General features: G+C 42.1%; 4 protein-coding genes across 4 annotated transcripts; 3 read left to right on the forward strand and 1 right to left on the reverse strand.

The window, feature by feature from the left end:
* Positions 1–1710: 1710 nt before the first annotated feature.
* Positions 1711–3384, reverse strand: LOC6039465 (cytochrome P450 4V2). The gene is made up of 4 exons (XM_001849022.2): positions 3036–3384; positions 2719–2977; positions 2357–2660; positions 1711–2301 (listed from the first exon to the last, which is right to left on the reverse strand). Exons 1-4 carry the CDS (start codon positions 3382–3384, stop codon positions 1711–1713), a joined length of 1503 nt encoding a protein of 500 aa, XP_001849074.2.
* A 1013-nt stretch (positions 3385–4397) lies between these two features.
* LOC6039464 (leucine-rich repeat-containing G-protein coupled receptor 4) lies at positions 4398–5865 on the forward strand. The gene has a single exon (XM_038265674.1). It carries the CDS (start codon positions 4404–4406, stop codon positions 5835–5837), a length of 1434 nt encoding a protein of 477 aa, XP_038121602.1. The 5' UTR covers positions 4398–4403; the 3' UTR covers positions 5838–5865.
* Positions 5866–11688: 5823 nt separating this feature from the next.
* On the forward strand, positions 11689–13423 carry LOC6039463 (cytochrome P450 4V2). Its single transcript, XM_001849020.2, has 5 exons — positions 11689–12040; positions 12103–12361; positions 12418–12544; positions 12604–12780; positions 12836–13423. The coding sequence occupies exons 1-5, from the start codon at positions 11689–11691 to the stop codon at positions 13421–13423; spliced, it is 1503 nt and encodes a 500-aa protein (XP_001849072.2).
* A 1540-nt stretch (positions 13424–14963) lies between these two features.
* LOC6039462 (cytochrome P450 4V2) lies at positions 14964–19080 on the forward strand. The gene is made up of 6 exons (XM_001849019.2): positions 14964–14974; positions 17280–17649; positions 17705–17963; positions 18019–18145; positions 18205–18381; positions 18439–19080. Exons 2-6 carry the CDS (start codon positions 17301–17303, stop codon positions 19021–19023), a joined length of 1497 nt encoding a protein of 498 aa, XP_001849071.2. The 5' UTR covers positions 14964–14974; positions 17280–17300; the 3' UTR covers positions 19024–19080.
* The last annotated feature ends 2767 nt before the right edge of the window (positions 19081–21847 follow it).

Here is a 21847-nt window from a genome sequence, read left to right on the forward strand (position 1 = left end):
TCTGATCACGCCTTCCGTCGGACAGGGAAGTAAATGTTGGCCCCGGTCTAACCTAAAGGGTTAGGTCGATAGCTCAGTCCAGGTGTAGGGGTCGTCTCCCTGGATCCTGTCTCGGTGGAGTCGCTGGTAGGCAGTTGGACTAACAATCCAAGGGTCGTCAGTTCGAATCCAGGGATGGATGGAAGCTTAGGTGTAAAATGAGGTTTTCAATGGAGCATTTCCATTCGAGCAGTTTTTGCTTTTTTCTACAATGTATTCCTTATGAGAGAACTATCATTTCTACCACTCGAATCGGGTGCTCCATTGCCTCAACAATCAAACCTTCGGACACCTAGTTTCGAGTAGGAATCTCGAAATCGAGAACGCCAAGGCAATGCTGTAGAGCGAATAATTTGATTTTGACACGAATCGTGAAACAAAACGTGTTTGAATCATAGAAATCCTTCGCAAAAAAAAGTTGCAACAATTATGAATTTAGTTAAATTAATGAAAATTCCTAAAAAGTGATTCGTGAGTCGAATGCTGACAAGTTGAGTTAGGCCTAACAAGCTTTAAGGAACTTTTACATTTAACTTTGTTTTACATATTATAAATTAGCTATCAGAAATGATCCCTGCTGTTCAGCCTCGACTCGACTCGAACCCCCCATCTAGAGTCGTCGATCGATGGCTGCCAGGTTGGAATATTTTTACATACGTAATACCGAACGCAAAGAGCGCCAGAGCCAGTGTGTCCCCAGTACAATTCCCAAAAGCCACCCATCCGAGGGGAATTGGCTGCACTTTACCGAGTTTTGGGGGGCTGAAGTGGTCAGAGTGGTCGTTACGTTACCAGGGATATCGGGGACATATCTGCTGGTGGTGCTAACCGGGCCGTATCACCTGTCGGTTTCCTGGTAGTGACCAGTAGTACCAGTCAGTGCTGGCTTCTTTTGCCTATATTCTCTAATGGGATATATGCTGGGTATTTCGTTGCGAACGTGCATAAATTGTCGCACGTTTCAACCTTGTGCGCATTCACACGTGTGTAATGGTGACAGTACAAAGCCAGCGCCAACGCGTGGTTGCCACCGACAACTCGGTGTGAAAATGGAAGTTAAATTATTTATTCGATGGGCTATTGTGGGGAAGTTCTTTTTTTCGAATCACAGATGGATCGAAAAAATGCAAATTTTCACTACTTTTTTACTAAGTTACTTAGTGCTCAATGTCATATGGGTTGGGTTGAATTTAAATTGATTTTGCAATAAATTACTGTAATCGATTTCCAGCAGCTCTTTTGGACGTGAAAAAACGGTTGAATTACTAAGCTGGCAACGCCGCAGTCATTTAATTATATGATTAGCAAACTGAATTTTGAAAATTCCCAAACAATCAAAGGGGTTGCAATTATCTGCCAGCAATCAATGCATTGAGTGAGTGCAATTGCTATGCTATCGATGTTAATTGAGGGATAAACATTTTGCCCAACCGCTGTGCAATCTAATGAACAAATTGCATGTTTGAACTTGGAATGCTGCACTGTGATAACGATAAAGGCTTTAGAAACGCGGTTTGTTTGAACACTGAATGGAATGGTGTGCTTGCAGACCACTTGAACTACAAACTAGTGTTGGAATTTATCCAACTGTGATAATGGCTCGGATAACAAAGTCATGCGGCTTTACGGAAATTGTTTACGGAAGACTTTATTTGAATTTCTAATTTGATTTTACAACTTCTGACCGCGCCTTACTAATCGAACTCGATGAGGCCCAACCAGTTTTAGCGTTATTTCAAACTTGAACCGCATCTCCGTTTGCTTCATGTCGGTTCGAACCTCAAAATTCTGCAAAATGCGCGTCAGCATGATCTTCGAAGTGTGCATGGCGTGCCGTGATCCAATGCAGTTGCGCAGACCTCCACTGAACGGTAGGTACGCGTATGGATGTCGCTGCTGGACGGCTTCCGGCGTGAACCGATCCGGATCGAATCGTTCCGGGTCGGGTCCCCAGAAGTCGGGTCGGCGATGTAGGGTGTAGAAGTTGGCGACCAAGATTTGATCCTTTGGGATGCGAACTCCGTCCAAGGTGATCTCGCAAGAGGTTTGCCGAGCTTCAACTGGCGCTGAGGGGCACAGTCGGAGGGACTCCTTGATGACCTGTTCGGTGTAGCGGAGCTGACTTAGGGTGTCCTGGTTGAGCTCGATGGCATCCGAGAAGAACACCTCGTTCAACTCGGAAACGACCTTGTCCTGGATGTGCGGATACATCGCTAGGAAGAGTAATGTGTTCGCTACGGTAAGGGCCGTGGTGTCACTTGCCTAAGAGATACCGGAGATTTAAAGTGAGTGAAGATATGCTTGTCGATGGACTCACCGCCGATATAATAGTTTCAAGGTGGTAGTAAACTTCCTGGTCTGTGAACCCCGTTCCATCGTCCTTCCTGATCATCAAAATTTGATCGAGAAAGTTCAACGAACGTCTGTGGAACTCATCATCTTTAACGGTCACTTTTTGTTCCTTATCGAGCTCGTCCCTTCTGCTGTAGATTATCTGTTTCGTAAACCTTTTGCACACTTCACGGGCCTTCTGTTCCACCTTGTACGCGCCTGTCAGTCTGTACAGAGCGTTCACCATGTAGTTTGCGTTCATAATACGTCTGCCAACCATTTCCATTACACTGAAAACAAACTTATCTTGAAACGCCAGTCTTCAATCCACAGCCAAAGCCACCTTACACTTTAATACACTCCATGTACTCGGGCTGCCCGCGCAGCTCATCGGCGTTCCGGCCCATCGTTGTGCAGAACACGATCTCCAGCGAACAGGCTCCAACGTACTCGAGCAGATCGACGTCGGTTCGACCGTTCGCCAGCGTTGCCATTCTGGACACCATCCTCTGCGTCCGCGAGTCCATGATCGGAATGAAGTTGTTCAGCATGCGCGTGTTGAACGTGGGGTTCAGAATTCGCCGCAGGTAGCGCCACTTCTCCCCGGCTAAAGTTTCGATGATCATTAGCTAACTGTGCCCATCGATATCACCAGCCATACTTACACCGCTCGGTGATCAGTCCCGATCCCAGCCCGTAAAAGTCGTAGAAGAACGGCTTGTCGTACAGGTCGTGCCGCGTCAGAATGTCCTGCATCAGGTCGGGATGGTTGATCACGATCACCGGCATCGGGCCTGCCATTATTTTGCCCAGCCGATCGACGCGGGAAGCAAACTGCTTGTACAGCCAGAACGCCTTCCGGGTGTTCTTTCCCCAGAAGATTGGGATGTGGCCAACTAGTGGGTAGACGGGTCGGATTGTGGGAATCTTGCGCGCATATCTACTCTGGAACGCGATTTTAAGATATTGAAACAGAAACCAAAGTCCCACGGTGGACAGGAAAATCAGAATCATTTTGAACAGCCTAATTCGGACAACTGAACGAAACGTAAGCCCAACGTGAACTAGGGCTTGTGTAGGGTTAAGGTGTGGCAAGAAATGCCAAGTTTACGTTCTGGGGCACGTTCACCCAGGGAATTTGGGCGTTCTTTCTAAATAGAGGTAAACGAACATCGCAAGCTTACATGTTTAGAGTTGCAGTGTTACAAACAGCATGACCAAAATGTTCAACAACTTTGGGTTTTGTCAGCAAAGTTTTGTAGTAGGTCGACGTGTGACATAATTACCAAGCCGTACAATTGCAAGTGAGTGGTATCTTGTCGAGTCATGTTGCCAAGTTGAATTGGAATTTGTTTTGTTGATCGATAAAGTTTAATCGGTTTAGACCATATGTCAAACAATATATTATAGTGAATTCCATTACTGTTTTTCAGTAAGATTTCAGCAAATTTGGTAGTTTTCAGTTTACCGAACTATTCAACAATTTTAAATTGACATTTTTTGTAACATTTGTAACAGTATAGAAACTGTGCAAAACAAACCTAAAATCTATTTGAGATTAGTTGTGGTATCAGAGCATGACTACGAACAGCGTTGGTATTCTCGCGCTCTCGCGAGAAAAAAACGCTCTCTCTCGAGCTCTCGCCGCGAGTCTCGAGCTGCCGAGAGAAACTCATCGGTTTCCCGTGTTCTCCTCCGTTCGCGAACGGGATAGCTCGCGAGCCAGAATTGCCCGTTCGCGAGAAGTTGAACGTGTTAGAAACGAAACAAAAAACAACACAACGATTGAAATTACACCTCTATACCATCGCCCGGTTCGCATTCGCGGAGAGAATGTGAACGAAAATGCGAGCGCGAGCGAGCAGAGAAAAATACTACAAGTTCCCTCCTCACTCGCGAGCGAGAAATGCTTTCCTTCTTCTCGCTTGAATCCCAACACTGACTACGAAGAACCAACATCTTCTATCAGACTTCACTCATTCCGTCGCGGTCCAGCTGCATTGATAACGCTCACAGCTCTCAGCATCGTTCTAATGCTCACCCGCCCGTCAATAGTAATAATGAAAGTGCTTCAAGCGGTTCTATTTGCGTGTGTTCTGTACGAATCGCCCACTTTCGCGTCGATTCCGAACGCACTGCTGCGGCTAAACTGCGAAACGGTAAACCGGGTTTGCTACCTCAAGAACATCTTCGCCTCCGAGGATGACCGCTACAAGGACGTGTACGGTGGCGAGTCCAGCGACAGCATCGAGTTCTTCGACTCGCACATTCACACGATGCCCAAGATTCCGTTCGTCAAGTCGGTCCAAGCGAAGGGCATCAACCTGGTTCGGATTGGCGAGAAGACGTTTGCCACGGTGAAGCACCTGGATGTGTCGTACAACCGGCTGAGGGACTTTTCGGCGAAGGCCTTCGAGTGGCCGGAGGAACTGCTGACGTTGACCTTGAGTGGAAATCCGCTGTTGAAAGAGCTGAGCGTCGTTCGGAAGCTGACCGGGTTGGTGGAGCTGCGGATGGCGGAAATGAAGCTTGATTTGGAGTTTGTGGACGCTGACATCTTCGCTGGGATGAAGCAGCTGAAACAGTTGGTTTTGCGAGATAATAAAATCACCAAGATTCCGGTTGGAATCTTCAGCAAGCTGGAAAGTTTGGAGAAGCTGGACCTCAGTAAGAATCTCATCACAAGGATATCTTCGGGTTCGCTTGTGGTATACTTCCGGACAATCGACCCAGAAGTCGAGAAACGGCACCAATTATCAATAGATTTATCGAGTAACAACATTTCAATAGTCGAAAACAATTCCTTCATGGTGGTTGACCTGGTAGATCTGAGCGACAACAAGCTGATCGGTATTGGGCCGTCCGCCTTCTACAACAAATCGGAGCTGGGAACGTTGATTCTGTCCAAAAATGGCCAATTGAGAAACTTTGAATTTCTCAAAAATCTTCACACGTTGCACACCCTCATAATGACGCACATGAACTTCACCTTCGAGGGCCTTCCCTTGAACGTTTTCTCGAACCTGGATCTGCTGACTACCCTGGACCTGTCAAACAATGAAATCGCCGATCTCCCCCTCGGAATCTTCGCCGACCTTTCCTCGGTCAACTTCATCAACCTGCGTCACAACCAAATCTCCCACGTCGAGTTCGGAACGTTCTCGATCCGCAAGTATGACCTGATCGACGAGATCGACCTGTCCTACAACGAAATCAGCGACGTCAACTATCTGGTGTTTGTTCCGCTCAAGTACCTGCGAACGTTGCTGCTGCATGGAAACCGGATCGCTTACGTCAACACGAGCCACCTGAAGCGGAACAAAAGTCTGCAAAACTTTGGCATCCAGCACAACCCGATCCGGTGCTCGGATTTGGTGGATCTGCTGGCCATCTTCAAGCTCGTGCTCGACGGGCGGGAGTTTGTGGCCCATGAGCCCAATGTGGACGGTATCAAGTGTAATCCGTGATTGGGAAATAAAGGAAATTTGAAAAGTATTATTATTATTATTATTTATCCTTATTCATGAGCTAACAGACGGAGGCTGGTTCAGCTAATTTGAAAAGTACTTATAAAATTGTTGTTTATTTATCCGCTTTTATTCTTATTAAGTTCCGAGGAGTGCACAGACCAAATTGACATGAATATGGGTCATTCCTTCCCAAGTGATCACGCGTTTTGCCTTCCTCACTGAGGTAAGGCTATAATCCTGCTCTAAAATTGAACTTTTTATTAACGTGAAGACTTCCATCATTGTCATGATTTTTCGTTCAAAGATATAAATTTTGCGTCCCTTTCAATATTTTGACAAAATTCCTTCAACAAGTTGTTTAGAATAGTGCCCTACACATGCTGATTCGTTTTGGTAACGATTATCCCATTCCTTGTAAAGTTATGGAAATCGTCATTAATCAATGATTGCCAACTAGGACGTCAATGACTGTGCCACAAAATTATATAAATTTTGAAGCACATTTGATTTAGATCAAAAAATCTTTCAGTGGCTTCAAGAAGGCAACAACCGGCACATGCTGATTCCTTTTGGTGCTGAAATTCGTTAAGTTGAATTTAATACAGAATATTTTATAGTAATGATCAATTTTCTCCGAAAATGATCAACGGCTTCACCTTAAAAGCTCGAAAACCCACCTTGATGTATACATATCGACTCAGAATCGAAAACTGAACAAATGTCTGTGTGTATGTGTGTGTGTATGTGTGTGTGTATGTGTGTGTGTATGTGTGTGTGTATGTGTGTGTGTGTATGTGTGTGTGTATGTGACCAATAATGTCACGCAGTTTTCTCAGCACTGGCTGAACCGATTTTGACCAAACCAGTCGCATTCAACTTGGTTTAGGGTCCCATACGGTGCTATTGAATTGTTTGAAGTTTCGATAAGTAGTTCAAAAGTTATGTATAAAAATGTGTTTTCGCATATGAATAAATGGCAGTAAACTGAACCAAACATCATCATGTTATACATCGTTATTTAGGTAATTGAAAGACCTTTCCAACGAGTCCACAACTTAGAAGATCTGGCAACCCTGTCTCGAGTTATAACCACTTAAGTGATATTTATGTACTTTTTTGTAGCCGGATCTCATTTAAATGTATGTAAACAATGTCCGGATCCATCATCCGACCCATCGTTGGTTAGGTAATTGAAAAAACTTTCCAACGAATCTACAACATTGAAGATCTGGCAACCCTGTCTCGAGTTATAACCACTTAAGTGATATTTATGTACTTTTTTGTAGCCGGATCTCATTTAAATGTATGTAAACAATGTCCGGATCCATCATCCGACCCATCGTTGGTTAGGTAATTGAAAGACCTTTCCAACAAATCTACAACATTGAAGATCTGGCAACCCTGTCTCGAGTTATAACCACTTAAGTGATATTTATGTACTTTTTTGAAGCCGGATCTCACTTAAATGTATGTAAACGATGTCCGGATCCATCATCCGACCCATCGTTGATTAGGTAATTGAAAGACCTTTCCAACGAATCTACAACATTGAAGATCTGGCAACCCTGTCTCGAGTTATAACCACTTAAGTGATATTTATGTACTTTTTTGTAGCCGGATCTCATTTAAATGTATGTAAACAATGTCCGGATCCATCATCCGACCCATCGTTGGTTAGGTAATTGAAAGACCTTTCCAACAAATCTACAACATTGAAGATCTGGCAACCCTGTCTCGAGTTATAACCACTTAAGTGATATTTATGTACTTTTTTGAAGCCGGATCTCATTTAAATGTATGTAAACAATGTCCGGATCCATCATCCGACCCATCGTTGGTTAGGTAATTGAAAGACCTTTCCAACAAATCTACAACATTGAAGATCTGGCAACCCTGTCTCGAGTTATAACCACTTAAGTGATATTTATGTACTTTTTTTGTAGCCGTATCTCATTTAAATGTATGTAAACAATGTCCGGATCCATCATCCGACCCATCCCTGTCTCGAGTTCTGACCACTTATAATGCCACTTATGAGCCCTTGAGTGATATGTGTGTTTTTTGGATCAATTTTGTGTCCAAACCCATCATATTACATATCACCCATTGTTGGAAAAGAGTGAGGAAGGCACCAACCACATAGGTGGATTAAGTTAGTTTTTTTTTATAAACCTTATTTATAAAAAGCATTTTCCTAAGAAAAAACTAAACAAAAATTCAACTTTTGGGTAAGCAAATTTGAAGATTTTTAACGTAGAAACCAATCGTAATTCAAAATGTATGTACAGTGTTGCCAGATATAAAAAAAATCTCAAAAAGCCTCAAAGTGATGTTAAAACTGCCTTTATTTGTTCTTTTTGTGTGAATAAATTCAATTTGCAACAATTATTTCTGAGGAATTCTCTGAGATTTCGGTCATTTGATTTTTTTTGTATTTTTAAATTCGGCTGAAACTTTTTTGGTGCTTTCGGCCCAAAGAAGCCATTTTGCATGGTTTGTCCCTGTAATTTTCCATACAAATATGATAGCTGTCCATTAGGGTGCCCAGGAAAATGACCCCCTGCTCCACAAAACGGGTTTTTGGGTTATTTTAAGCATCTGTGTAAATTTTGAGCGAAGCTGGTGAAAAAAATGTTTATCATACAAAAGTTACTTTTTTATATCGCTAATATCTTTTCAGGATCGAGTTTCACAGCTTTGGTGTATTCTACAAAGTTGTAGAGGATTAAATTTTCAATAAAAATCTCACTTTTGGGAATATTTTGATGGGAGTAGTGCACCAAACCGTAAGAAATTGGTTTTTCCATACATTTTTGCGATTTTTCCCATACAAACATCACCTCCGAGTATCAATGGGTAAATGATGACCGATTTTGCTCATATTTAGCCCAGAGTCCTAAAATAGCTCAAGGAACAGTATTCAGTTTGTGGAGCGAGTTTTTAAAAAAAAGTCCCATATACTGGGCACCCTACTGTCCATACAAAAATGACTTATGAAAATTTAAAAAAAACTGTACCTTTTGAAGCAATTTTTTGATCGATTTGGTGTGATCGGCAAAGTTGTAGGTGTAGATAAGGACTACACTGAAAAAATGATATTCGGTAAATTTTTTGGTGATTTTTAAATTCATTTTTTCTCACTAAAACTTGATTTGTAAAAAAAACACTGTTTTATTTTTTTCTAATATGTTTTAAGAGACATCAATTAAGTTATAGCTACTTTTTTTAGAATACTCGCAGTCATTAATTTTTTAAATAAGTTCCCCTATTTGCCCACATTTGAAAAAAATATTTTTGAAGAGTTGAGAAAATTCTCTATATTTTGCTTTTTTGAACTTTGTTGATGCTGAGATATTGCCATGCAACGATTTAAAATCAGGAAAATTGATGTTTCCTAAGTCTTATCCAAACAACACACCATTTTCTAATGTCGATATCTCAGCAGCTAATGGTCCGATTTTCAATGCTAAATATGAAACATTAGTTAAATTTTCCGATCTTTTCGAAAAAATACTTATTTTAATTCAGACATTTTTTTGTTACAAAATCTCAATTAAATAGTTTGAAAAGTTTGCATTTGAGTAAAAATATTAAAACTTAAATTTCAGTACAAAATTTCTTGAAACAAAATTGAAATAACTTTATTAGAAATGCGTGAAAAAGCAAAACTATAAGAAAACCCATTTTAATTAAAAAGTCATAATTTACCATTGTTCATGAGCTAGGCATCAAATTAAGTTTTCGTCCATCCGTTTAGGGATTCGAAATCATTAAATTTGAATTATGAGTGACAACTATCTTTTCTTAATAAACCACAATATATTGAAATTTAATCGAAATTGGAAAAATAATTGATGGATCATCAGTTTAAAATTGCACTTTATTGATTCAAATTAATTTCAGCCAATTTATTGAAAGCTTCTCTAAACTCTAATATTTACATGACGAAAATGTCTTACAGATATTTGAAATAAATTTAAACTTCAACTGATAGAAGTAGTTTTTAGTCATATAGATGGACATTTTCGATATCTATTTTTTTGAATAAGTGATTTGCCACATTTGGCTTTAAATTTGGTCCTTCAATCAAAAACTGTGGGCACCCCAGCAATATGTAGTACAAAATGATTGGATTAGTAAAAAAAATGCGAAACAATACAGGGCTGTCCATCGTGATATCTCTAGAACGTCAATAAATCTGCAAATTTGCTTTCCCAAATGTTGGCTTTTTGTTACGTTGTTAGGAAAATTTATTTTATCTAAAAAAAAGGATTTTAAAAATCTAAGAAAAAGAAAGGGGTGCCACGGACGTGGGGGTGGACCAAATTTCACCAAACTTGCGGAATAGGATATGACTTTAATGGATTTTAAGATTAAAATTTACGTGATTAAAAAAAGAATAGGAAAGATTCTTTCTGTTTTTGCCAAGAGGATTCAATAAAAATCGAAAACGTGTTGTGTGTCTAATGAAAATAATCAAATTTTGGTAAACGTTTTTTTTTTCCTTTTCTCAACGAACGCACGATTTCCGAACGCAGTCACTGTGAACGAAAATTTCGGTTGAGCCCTTCTTCTTTTTCCTTCAACGTAGTTTTTCACGTGGAGAGCCTTGAGGGGGAAAAGAGTTTCAAAGGTTCTACGGAGCTTGGGGAAAATGACGTTAAACGTGTGCGTGATGTGCGTAATGGAGCATGATCCATACGTTGCTACACAGAAACAAAATCATGGTAATATTACATCTGGGAAGGGGTACATCTTTTATATCTGGTGTTATGCCACTTTTTCAGTCTAAATTGAGGTAAAATTACATCATAAAAGCGGTAATATTCAACGTTCCAAAGTTACAGCTTCCAAATTTACATTATTTTTTACTGTGTAGTTTGATTTTGCAAGTGGCATTTAAGAAGAATAGCTTAGTGCTTTTTGATAGGTTTGAACATTCTTAAAAAGTGTCCACGTAGTTTGTGGATTGCCCCAAGATAATTGATATTTTTGTGTTACGATATTTTTTTCAATACTAAGTGATAAAATATTGTTAAATAATAACTAATCAATACCTCAAGTACACAGCAACATATTGTGTAAATTTGGAAGGTGAAAAAGCGACATTACACCAGAATAGCGGTAAAATTACACATTTTCAAAGGTAAAATTACACATTTTTTCTGACATAAAATATGTACCCCTTCCCAGATGTAATATTGCCATGATTTTTTTTCTGTGTAAATAAATTCATTGTTTGGGATATATTCAACAAAATAAACAATTTTTCCAGACTATTTTTTTCTAAATTTTCTTGTGTTAAAATGTTGACTTTGAAATCTGTCCTCAATAATTATTTAATCAGAAAAAAACTTAAAAAAACGACACATAAGGGTGCCATAAGATTTGATGAAAATAACCACTGAAACCAACCATTAGATTGAAAGATCCAAATCACAAACAGCTTCATAGTTATTTGTAAACCACTCTTATCACCCTTGAGCACACTCGAGTGCGCTGACCTAGCGAAGATATCATACTTTAGGGTTTCATCCAATTTCCACCGGAAGGGTGATGATCGGCCAGTTGTACCAAAACTCGGCCATAAAGTTTAGACATTTGTTTCCAGTGCGGCTTAGTTTGCCGTGAACTTTGATAAGGGTTGGGTGTGTCCGCGGAAAAGTGTCTGGTTTTGGTGTGTGTTAAAAAGTGCTATCTCACTTTAGTTTAATCCCACGGCCTTCTTTCGTTAGTGTTGGTGATGATTCCATGAGTTCACAAAAATCTAGCAAATCAGCAAAAAAAGGACTACGATAATAACAAAACCCTGACCGTTTAAATAAAGTTTTCCGCAAGCAGATCAACAATGGTGTTCTTCATGCTGGTGTCCATCGTGGGTGCACTGCTCGTCCTGCAGTACCTGGTGCTGCTGTACAAGTTTCGATATAGCCGCTCGATCCCCACGGTACAGCCCAGCTACCCGATCGTGGGAAACATCCCGTCCTTTTGGGGCAAATCATCCGAGCAGGCCCACTGGCTCATGGCGAAGAGCTTCATGGGCGTGGATCGTATGGTTAAGATGATGCTCGGTCCCAAACCGATGCTGTTCCTCAACCATCCGGACTTGCTGCAGAAGGTGCTGATGAACAATGATCTCCTCGACAAGCCCTTCTACTACGGCTTTATGCAACTGGGTGGTGGCTTGGTGTCGGAGCCGGGTAAGTTGGAGTTGATTTCGTAGGGGGTTGACCATTTTTTGTTAAGAAACACATACTTTTAGATGGCAAACGCTGGCTCATGGAGCGCAAGGTGCTCAATCCTACGTTCAATACCCGGATGTTGACCAGCTTTCTGCCGATCATGGACGCACGGGCCAAAAAGATGGTGGCCAATCTAGGACCAATGGCCGACGGACACACGAAAGTTGATGTGATTAGGTTTGTCGGTGAGTGTACTTTGGAGATTGTGTACAACACGACGATGGGTCGGACTGCTAATGAACTGCCCGGTCAGCGGGAGTACGTGAAGAACTTGAACATGTAAGTTGGCATGGTTTGGCGTGATTTAATGAGGCTTACTTTATTTTATTTTACAGAATAATGACACGAGTAGGAGAACGAATGATGAATGCGTACCAGTTTTTAGATGTTTTCTACAGGATGACGAGTGCTTATAAATCGGAGTATCCAGCAAGAACGTTTTGTAACGAATTCACGGATAAGGTTCGCTGTTTGAGGTAAATTTGGTGTTAGTTATAAATACATGAGAATTTTATTTTAAGATCATTCGAGAACGGCGAACAGAGCTGCAGGAAGAGCAAAAACTGCCCAAGGAAACCGACGAATTTGAGAGAAAGTCGTTGAATTTTCTCGATCAAATTCTTACCACAAAGAGAGAAGATGGCTCCAGTTTTACCGATCAGGAGATATCGGACAACTTGTACACGATAATGACTGGGGTCTGCGAGGCATTTAAAATGTTTCTTAACAAAAATAAAACTGTTATCCTTATAGGGCCATGACACATCCGCATTAACCGTATCGTACACTTGTTTGATCCTGGCGATGTACCCAGAAATTCAGGAGAAGGTCGTTGCCGAGATGAACGAAGTCTTTTACGATTCTTCTGTAGATACCACTGCAGATACTTTGAAACAGCTGCAATACACCGAAAGAGTAATCAAAGAAGTGCTGCGACTCTTTCCGCCTGTCCCAATCGCAGCCAGACAAACAAGGAACGAGCTGGAGTTGGACGGAGTCCGGATCCCACCGAATCAGATCCTCGTGTTCAACTTCTATGCCTTCCACCGGCGGGAGGACTTCTGGGGACCGGACCCGGAGCGGTTCGATCCTGATCGGTTCTTGCCGGAGGCATCTCAAGGCCGGCATCCGTACGCGTATCTGCCGTTCAGCGCTGGGCTGAGGAACTGCATCGGACAGCGTTACGCGATGAACTCGATGCGGATTATGTTGCTGCGGATTCTGCAGGAGTTCGAGATTGGGACCGACCTGAAGCAGCCAGATTTGCGTTTTAAGTTTGAAATTATGCTGAAGCTGGTGGGACCGCACTCGGTGTGGTTGAAGAGAAGGGAGAATTGTTGATTCTATTTGTAGAAGTGTTTTATAATATTTAAGTTAAAATAAATTTATTTAGGAGAGACCCCGTTGTTTGTTCTAAACCTGACATATCCAATTTCATCACGTAGTTCGCTTATCTGGCAGTTCGTATGCACTCCTCATTGTGTTGTGTTCAAATGTATAGAATTCACCATTCGACTTACTGTAGCCGACTCAATCAACAACTTCCAAAAAATCTTGGGACAGTGTTGCAACATTTTGAAGGTGACAAAAGTTTCACGCAAATCGAAGAGAGTTCGGGGCAACTGCTGTGTGTGTTGAATGGAGGAATATCCACATACAAAGTTGTTCAAAATTAACCAACCAAGGCTTTTACTGCAGATCAGGAAGGGTTCATTGACTCCAACTCCGTATTAGGGTGACAAGTAAATAAAATAAAATTTTGGAAAATGTATGAGGAAAAGCAAAAACTCAAAATTTCACCAGAAGGTAGCATTAAATTTTAGATTCTAATGTCACATTTTATGCAAATAACTTTGTCAAAGATCGTAAATCCATCTGAGTTAACCCTGACGAGTTATTTGCGATTCCGTTGAAGAAGTCGTTCTTGTATACAAGTTGTTTATCACCAACTTTAACGATCTACACTCAAACCCCGATGGTTTGACACCAACTGTTGTCAAACGAACGGGGTCACTTTTTAGTTTGACACCCCTTTTACACGGAGTTCACATACACTACCAAACGTTTGTTTTGATAGTGTGCGTGAGCGCCGTGTAAAAAGTGACAGTTCGTCACTTTTTAGTTTGACTTTGACCAACCAACGGGATACAAACTAAAAAAGTGTCAAACGAAAAAGTGACCAACTACCGGGAGTTGAGTGTATAGCGCCCCTTAAACCTTAACCGATTTGGATCAAAATTGGCACAGATACTTATTTTTGTCTAAGGAATCGAGTCAGAAGGTATCCCTGATGTTATTTTGCTATGTCACCCTACTCCGCATCCAATCTTGCTGCCATTGAAATTACAAAATTGGAAAAAAATAATTCAAAATTTTAATTTCACCATGTACACAAAACCTCACTTTTTCTTCAAAACGTGTGTTGAAAGCTGTGTGTCCGGTAAACTTGAGCTTCATGCTTGCACAAGACTCGTCTCTTGAGCCTCGAACAAGTGTTGCGCGATATTTTGCGCAATTTTCTCACTTCCCGCGGATGTCCGAACGCACCGCTCCGCGTTAGATCTGGCTAAAAATAATATCGGCGGCCTCAACCTTCAAATCGGAAGACAAAGAAAATGTCCAACTGCGTCAGCCGGTCATCACGCTTCGGTACACTTGAGCGCGCTAAACTGACAGGGTATCACCGTTTGACGGTATCATCCAAGTCCGGTGGAAAAAGGTGATCGTTAGATGTTGGTAAAACCAGGCCACAGTTTGCCAAATTGATACAGTTCGATTCAGTGTCCTCCGAGAAGCGGCGGTTAGTTCTTTCTGGTGGTCAACGGTGTTCTTTAAGAGCAGTTGCTCAAAAGTTCGGGATTGAAGTTGCATGAACAATTGTGCTCGATATCGGTAAGGGGTAACTTGTTAGAAACGTACCTTTGCTTTTGTTTAGAAATTAGGGGTGGTCTGAAATGTGGAAGTGATTCTAAAAATTTTGATGATGTTTTTTTTCTTAAAAAAAAAAATACTTGCTGTTTTAACGGGTTCTTCCTTACCATGTCTGAAAACATAGGTTATTCTAGGAAAAAATACGTTTTTGTTCAAAAAATCAAACCTTAGTGAAGGTTAGAAAAAAAACGGCTTTTCGAAGGTGTCTAGTCGAATAGTGTGAAAATATGTGTATCAGGTTCCTCGGGAAATTCCATGAAAGATAAAAAGTGAAATAACATTTGAACTGTGGAGCCTGAAGATAACGTTGTATGTGTAAGTGTGTATGCGTGTTTGTGTTTGAGGAATGAATCAGGCATAAAAAATGTCAACCGATTATCACACCTTACGGTTGGTGTTATTCTTTCTTACTTGTTTCCCATTAGTCTTAAGATTTAAATAGCTCTGGCATCTGAATTAAATCGATATAGCAGTTTGATAAGGCTTTTCAAAAAAACTTTAAAACCACAACTTAGGTTCAATAAATCTAAAGAGTGCAAAAAATTGTTTAAAATAACTAAATTTAGCTTGTGGTAATTAAGATCGAATTTAACGAATATGTTGAATTATTTCAAACTTTTCAATGAGTTAAACCTTCAACTGGAAGAAATGTATTACCTACGCAATAATCTATTTTATGGAGAAAAATGCAATGTTATATTATTTGTTAGACATTAAGTTGCAGCTGAAACAGAATTTTGATGCTTATTCGGTATGATTGATAATCATCAAGTTAAAAAAAAAAGATATTATAAGACATTTAAATGCCAGTCCAATTTTGATGATCCGACTCCGACTGCACATTTTGTATAATTTCAAGGTCGAGTCGGATGTAGTAAATTACTGCCGCGTCATCGTCTAATGTGTTGCTTCAATTAATTTTTATCTGTTTGGTGTTCGCACCAGCAATTCGTTTTTGTTTTTTTGTTTTCCCGTTTTTTATCTGTGTATTGGCATTGAAGTGGAAAAAGAATACCCTTGGCGCTGAGGAACGGAGAAACGTGATACAAAGATTACTGCGGTGTTTGAAAACCGGAAACGACAACAACAGTCCAGACATCATTAAGTGGCAATTTCAAATATCAGTTGAGAGTTTCATTTTAGTTTTAAAAATCAAACATAAAATAACATATTTGTATTGATTACTCTAACATCGCAAGGACCACCCTAATGACAAAAACAAACACGTTTTGTTTGGTTGACCATTCTGTGCATTGTCCCGAAGTTTGATTGAATTTGGATGCCGGAGTGCCGAGTTTTAATTGAACATGTTTACGTTAGTCTATCTTGTACGTGCGTCAAACGCGTTCTGACCTGAAATCCCTTTGGCCAATTGCCGCACTTGCATCAATTTTCAGGCAGTGTCAAGATAGCACGACAAGATTAGAACTTCTTTCATAAGAAAAGTGACAAAAATTTCCGAGATTTTGTGGTTTTTATTGAATATATCAGGATTGGCATCGTATTTTGAGGCTCTGTGAAGGTAAAATATGAGGAATTGTCAGCTGCACAAAATGGCGTTCTTAACTCAATTTGGCCCAAAAGACACGTACGACAAGTTAGCACAATGGCGACGAAATGACCATACTCATACCTATACCCAGTCAGTTCAATTTGATTTCTGAAACGGAATTTAATTAGATTCCGTATCAGAGTTCAAATTGAATTGACTGCACCCAAAGTTTAAGAACGAGGGGATAGTGCTCACGAAAAGAAACGTGAGGAAAGTTCTATTTTGCGAGAGTATAGTCCTCTCGCGTGTTCATTTGTTCATTGAAACAGTTCATCCTATTGAGTGGCTTATATGGACACGTGACCGCCACTTAGTCACCGAACCGTATTGGCCCATACGGCAAAGGCACGGTTCAATATACCGAAGGTCTTAGGTTCGAGTTTCGGTACCGGAACTTTTTTTTTTTTTTTTGATGGATGAACTTTTTTTGAAGATGAACCCATGAGTAAAGTACTCTCGGTAATTTCGGGATTTATCCTCTCAGTCCGCACACAGTACCATTTTACTACCGAATCGTGCTCTTTATTCTCTCGTATGCCGATGCCCAGTTCTGGGTGTGGGTATGTCTTCTCTGCGTGATATAAGCATTAATTAGATTTTGCATGATCCATTAAATCTAAAATGGATGATCTTTAAAGCTAAAATCTAGCAGAGATGACGCCCTTAATTTACCATATCAGTAGAGTATCAACTTAACCATCCGGGCTATTCCAGGGTTCGTACGACACAACAACTATGGCGTTTTTGGTGCTGCTGTCCATCGTCGGCGTACTGCTCGTACTGCAGTACCTGATGCTCTACACGGCCAGACATTGCAGCGCGATTCCAACGGTGCAGCCCAGCTACCCGATCGTGGGAAATTTGTTATCCTTTTGGAACAACTCGTCCATGCAAGCTTTCTGGATGCTGGTGAAAAGCTTCCGAGGTGTCGATCGAATGGCTAAGATGGTGCTTGGCCCCAAACTGTTGATTTTGATCAACCATCCTGAGCTGCTGCAGAAGGTGCTGATGAACAACGAGATGCTCGACAAGCCGTTCTTTTACGACTTTATGGGGCTGGGCGGTGGATTGGTCTCGGAACGCGGTGAGTGGGGTTCATTTTGTGCGGGGTTTTGAGTATTGAAATGTGTTGCTTTCAGACGGCAAACGATGGCTCATGGAGCGCAAGGTGCTCAATCCTACGTTCAATACCCGCATGTTGACCAGCTTCCTGTCGATCATGGACACTCGGGCTAGCAAGATGGTGGCCAATCTAAGATCTGTGGCCGACGGACATACGGAAGTGGACATGATAAGGTTTGTCGGCGAGTGTACTCTGGAGATTGTGTACAACACGACGATGGGTCGGAATGCCAACGAACTACCCGGTCAACGGGATTACATGAAGAACTTGAACATGTAAGTTAAGTATTGCTTGACGTGATTTTTTGAGACTATATTTTATTTTGTTTAGCTGTATGGTACGGATTGGAGAGCGAATGATGAACGTGTACCAGTTTTTCTATGTGTTCTACCGGATGACCAGTGCATATACATCGGATTTGGCAGCAAGAACATTTTGCAACGAGTTTTCGGATAAGGTTGGCTGTTTGCGGTTGAATTGTATTTTGTAAGAATAACACCATGAATTTATTTAAAGATCATTCGAGATCGACGAGTGGAGCTTCTGGAGGAGCAAAAACTGCCACTGAAAACAGACGAATTTGAGAGAAAGTCTTTGAATTTTCTCGATCAAATTCTTACCACAAAGAGGGAAGATGGAACCGAGTTTACCGATCGGGAGATATCAGACAACTTGTACACCGTTATGGCTGGGGTTTGCGGTGCATTCTACATATATCTCACAATTTATAAACGATATTTTCTTTCATAGGGCCACGATACATCAGCGTTGACTATATCTTACGCCTGTATGATGTTGGGAATGTACCCAGAAATTCAAGCGAAGGTCGTTGCCGAGATGAACGAAGTCTTCTACGATTCTTCGGTGCCCATTACTCTGGATACTTTGAAACAACTCGAGTACACCGAGCGAGTGATCAAAGAAGTGCTGAGACTCTTTCCGCCAGTCCCATTTGCGGCCAGACAAACAAGGAACGAGCTGGTGTTGGACGGAGTCAAGATCCCACCGAATCAGATTTTAGTGATCAACTTCTATGCCTACCACCGGCGGAAGGACTTCTGGGGACCGGACCCGGAGCGGTTTGATCCCGATCGGTTCTTGCCGGAAGCATCCCAGGGTAGGCATCCGTACGCTTACTTACCATTCAGTGCTGGGTTGAGAAACTGCATCGGAATGCGGTACGCGATGAACTCGATGCGGATTATGTTGCTGCGGATTCTGCAGGAGTTCGAGATCGGTACTAGCTTGAAGCAGGCGGATATGCGGTTAAAGTTTGAGGTTATGCTTAAGCTGGTGGGACCACACAATGTGTGGTTGAAGAAAAGGGTGAAATGATGATGTTATTAGTATCGTTTAGAATTACTTTTATTAAAATAATAGTTTAACAAATTACTACAACTATTGAAAACTTTATTTTGATGACCAATTCCTTCTAAACAAAAAATGTTTATCTGCAATCCGCACGTAATCGTGCAATCTTGTCGCATGTCGCTTTTTGACGTTCCAAGAAATTGCGTTTTAATGTTTGACCTTGATAAACAAAAACTAGAACCCTATAGAGTTGCGCTTCTGGATTGGCAAAACCAATGGAATGACGACACCAAGGAACGTTGGATGTATTTCATACGACCTAAGGTGCAAAGAAAAGCCTGGTTCAAGGGCCCAGATCGAAAGTCCGTAAACCCACGATGTTTTGTAAGGCAACGACGTTTTTCGAAAATTTCGATGAACTGTATGCTACGCGTTAGAGCGAAAGAGAAAGCATGCTTTTGATTTTCATCGAAGTTTTAATCGTCATTCTGTCTCCCTCTTTTGTGGTTGCGAATTTTCGGCAGAACTGTCAAACTTTTTTTTTCGACCGGAGAACACGTTTTTCATGTTTTAGCTTTTCTGGTAAGTTTTTCCAAGTTTATGCGGATTTTGGAATCAACCATAAATACATTTGTTTTTCCTTTTTTTCGCAAGGCTTCTGCGATTGCCGTCAATTTAAAGTGGAGGAAAAGTTGGACGGATTTGGCAGGATTAGCGGACAGCGAACAGTGCGCGTACTTCAACTTTTGGGATCGGTTCTGGAGTTGCGCCCGGCGACACTGCCGTAAAAGTTCCGATTAATGGTTCCATGTGCTTCACCTGGTGGCCACCAGTGTGGCACCGTCTACGGTAACACGAGCAATGCGTAGGCCGCGGCCGTGTTGAATCTGCCAGTTCCAAGAGCCACGGCTGAGCCCCGGAAATGGTGCCAGTGAAATTCGGTTCCTGTGTAGTCCAAGTTAGGCAAGAGGAACAGCAACAGCAGCAGGTAATCAAGAGCGCTGAGAAGGTCTTCCAATTGTCGCTCGCTGGTCCACATCTTGCAGAACGTATGAACATACCCAAGGTTGTGGTCGGTGACCCGAGCCGGTCAAATCGAGACTAGTGTAATTAACAATAAAATTCCGGGAGGCCATCAACGGAATCTGACGATGCAGGTTGTAAGCCAAGTTCAGAAGCAGGTTGCGGCCATGAAAACGGTGGGCGGTTCCAGAACATGGATGTTTTTTGTGAGAAAAAGTTCAGATTTTTTTAAACAGCTTATCATAACTCCATACTTTTACTCTCTCCCTCTAGGCTAGCAGCGTCTCTGTAAAGTCATCCCCAAACAAGAACCAGCAACATCAGTGGCATCGGCACCAGCTGGGACTTCTCCGACGACGGCGTGGCCAGATACAGAAACATGCATGATTACGAGGAACGTTCTGTCACCGAGATCAAGAAGGAATCTAAATAGAAGCCTCGGTGGCCGGAAGACCATATGCTGACGCTGTGCGGGATGCTATTCGCCGACGCTGTCTGGTGGTAGATATCGTGACTCGTACGGAGGAGGTGGCGGTCGCGCAAGCATGCCCTCCTAACTATAGGCACTCGCTGGCCAAGAAGAAGGAACCTTTGCATCTGACCGGACTGGATGTGACTGTTGAAAACGTACCCGGTCGGTTCACCGGAAGCTTGTACGTGTCCTGGAAATGACGCTGCACGGAACAGCGTTGATCGAAGGTCCCTGCAAGCGCGCTCGAAACGATGGAATAAATGCTGCACTTACGCGCTAGGTCAAGATCAACTGGAACCGGTCCACAGCTCTAGAAGTTTCCCTGAGGGACGCAGCCGGATTTTTGCCTCCCTGCAAGTTCATTTGGAAAGAGGCAGCTCGGAATACGCTGGCCGAATGGCCGTCGTCCTACAAGTGCCCTCAGAACGACGGATTGAATGCTGCACTTACGTGCCAGGTCATGATCAACTAGAACCGGTTCACGTTTCACGGCCAATTTTTTTTTAATAATTTCGGTAATTCTCTTGTAACATTTTTGTCCAGTATCAGAACCATAATTGTTTTTTTTTTTCCTTTAAATAGGTTTTTGCAATCCGGAACTGCCGCGCGCAACGACTATGACCATGCATGTTTTCTCGGAAAGAGGCAGCACGACACAGACTCGCAGAACGATCGCCATGGCTCTGGATTAGGTCGCCGGACGCCAGCCAACCTGTGAGAGCACTCAGAACAACGTTGCATAGAAGTGGTTTGCTGTGCGGTTGCCAAACTGCAACTTCGTTTGAAACGCCGTGGGACGCAACAGGCTCGATTCACATCTCTGCACGTTCCCTCGAATTACGCTGGACGGAACAAGCTCGCCGAACGGTCACCGCCCTGCAAGTTCCCTAGGAACGACGGATTAGAAACAGAACGGCCGCGCCAAGTCAAAATGAAACGAATCCGGTCCACGATCCTGGCCTATTGGTTTTCAAATTTCGGTAATTTATTTCTAACATTTGCTTGATTCAGTGCTCTTATTGTTTATTTTCCTTTCCAAAAAGGTTCAGGCAAGCCAGAATTGCCACGCAAAATGGCAATGGACTCCGAGGTTCCGTCGGAAGCGGCAGCACGGAACAGGTTTGCCGGGCGGTCGTCAAGTGCCCTCGGAACGACGCTGGACGGACACGGCCCTTGGAGATTTTATCAGAAAGACGCAGCACGGAACAGGTGGGACGACGCCCTGCAAGTTTCCTCGGAACGAGGTTGCACGGACAGGATCAGTGGACGGTCGCCACACTGCAAGTGCCCTCGGAACCACGAATGAAATGCTAGACGAACGCGTCCAGGTCCAGATCAACCGGAGCCGGTCCT

The sequence above is a fragment of the Culex quinquefasciatus genome, chromosome 3 (assembly GCF_015732765.1).
Source record: "Culex quinquefasciatus strain JHB chromosome 3, VPISU_Cqui_1.0_pri_paternal, whole genome shotgun sequence".
Lineage (NCBI taxonomy): Eukaryota > Metazoa > Arthropoda > Insecta > Diptera > Culicidae > Culex > Culex quinquefasciatus.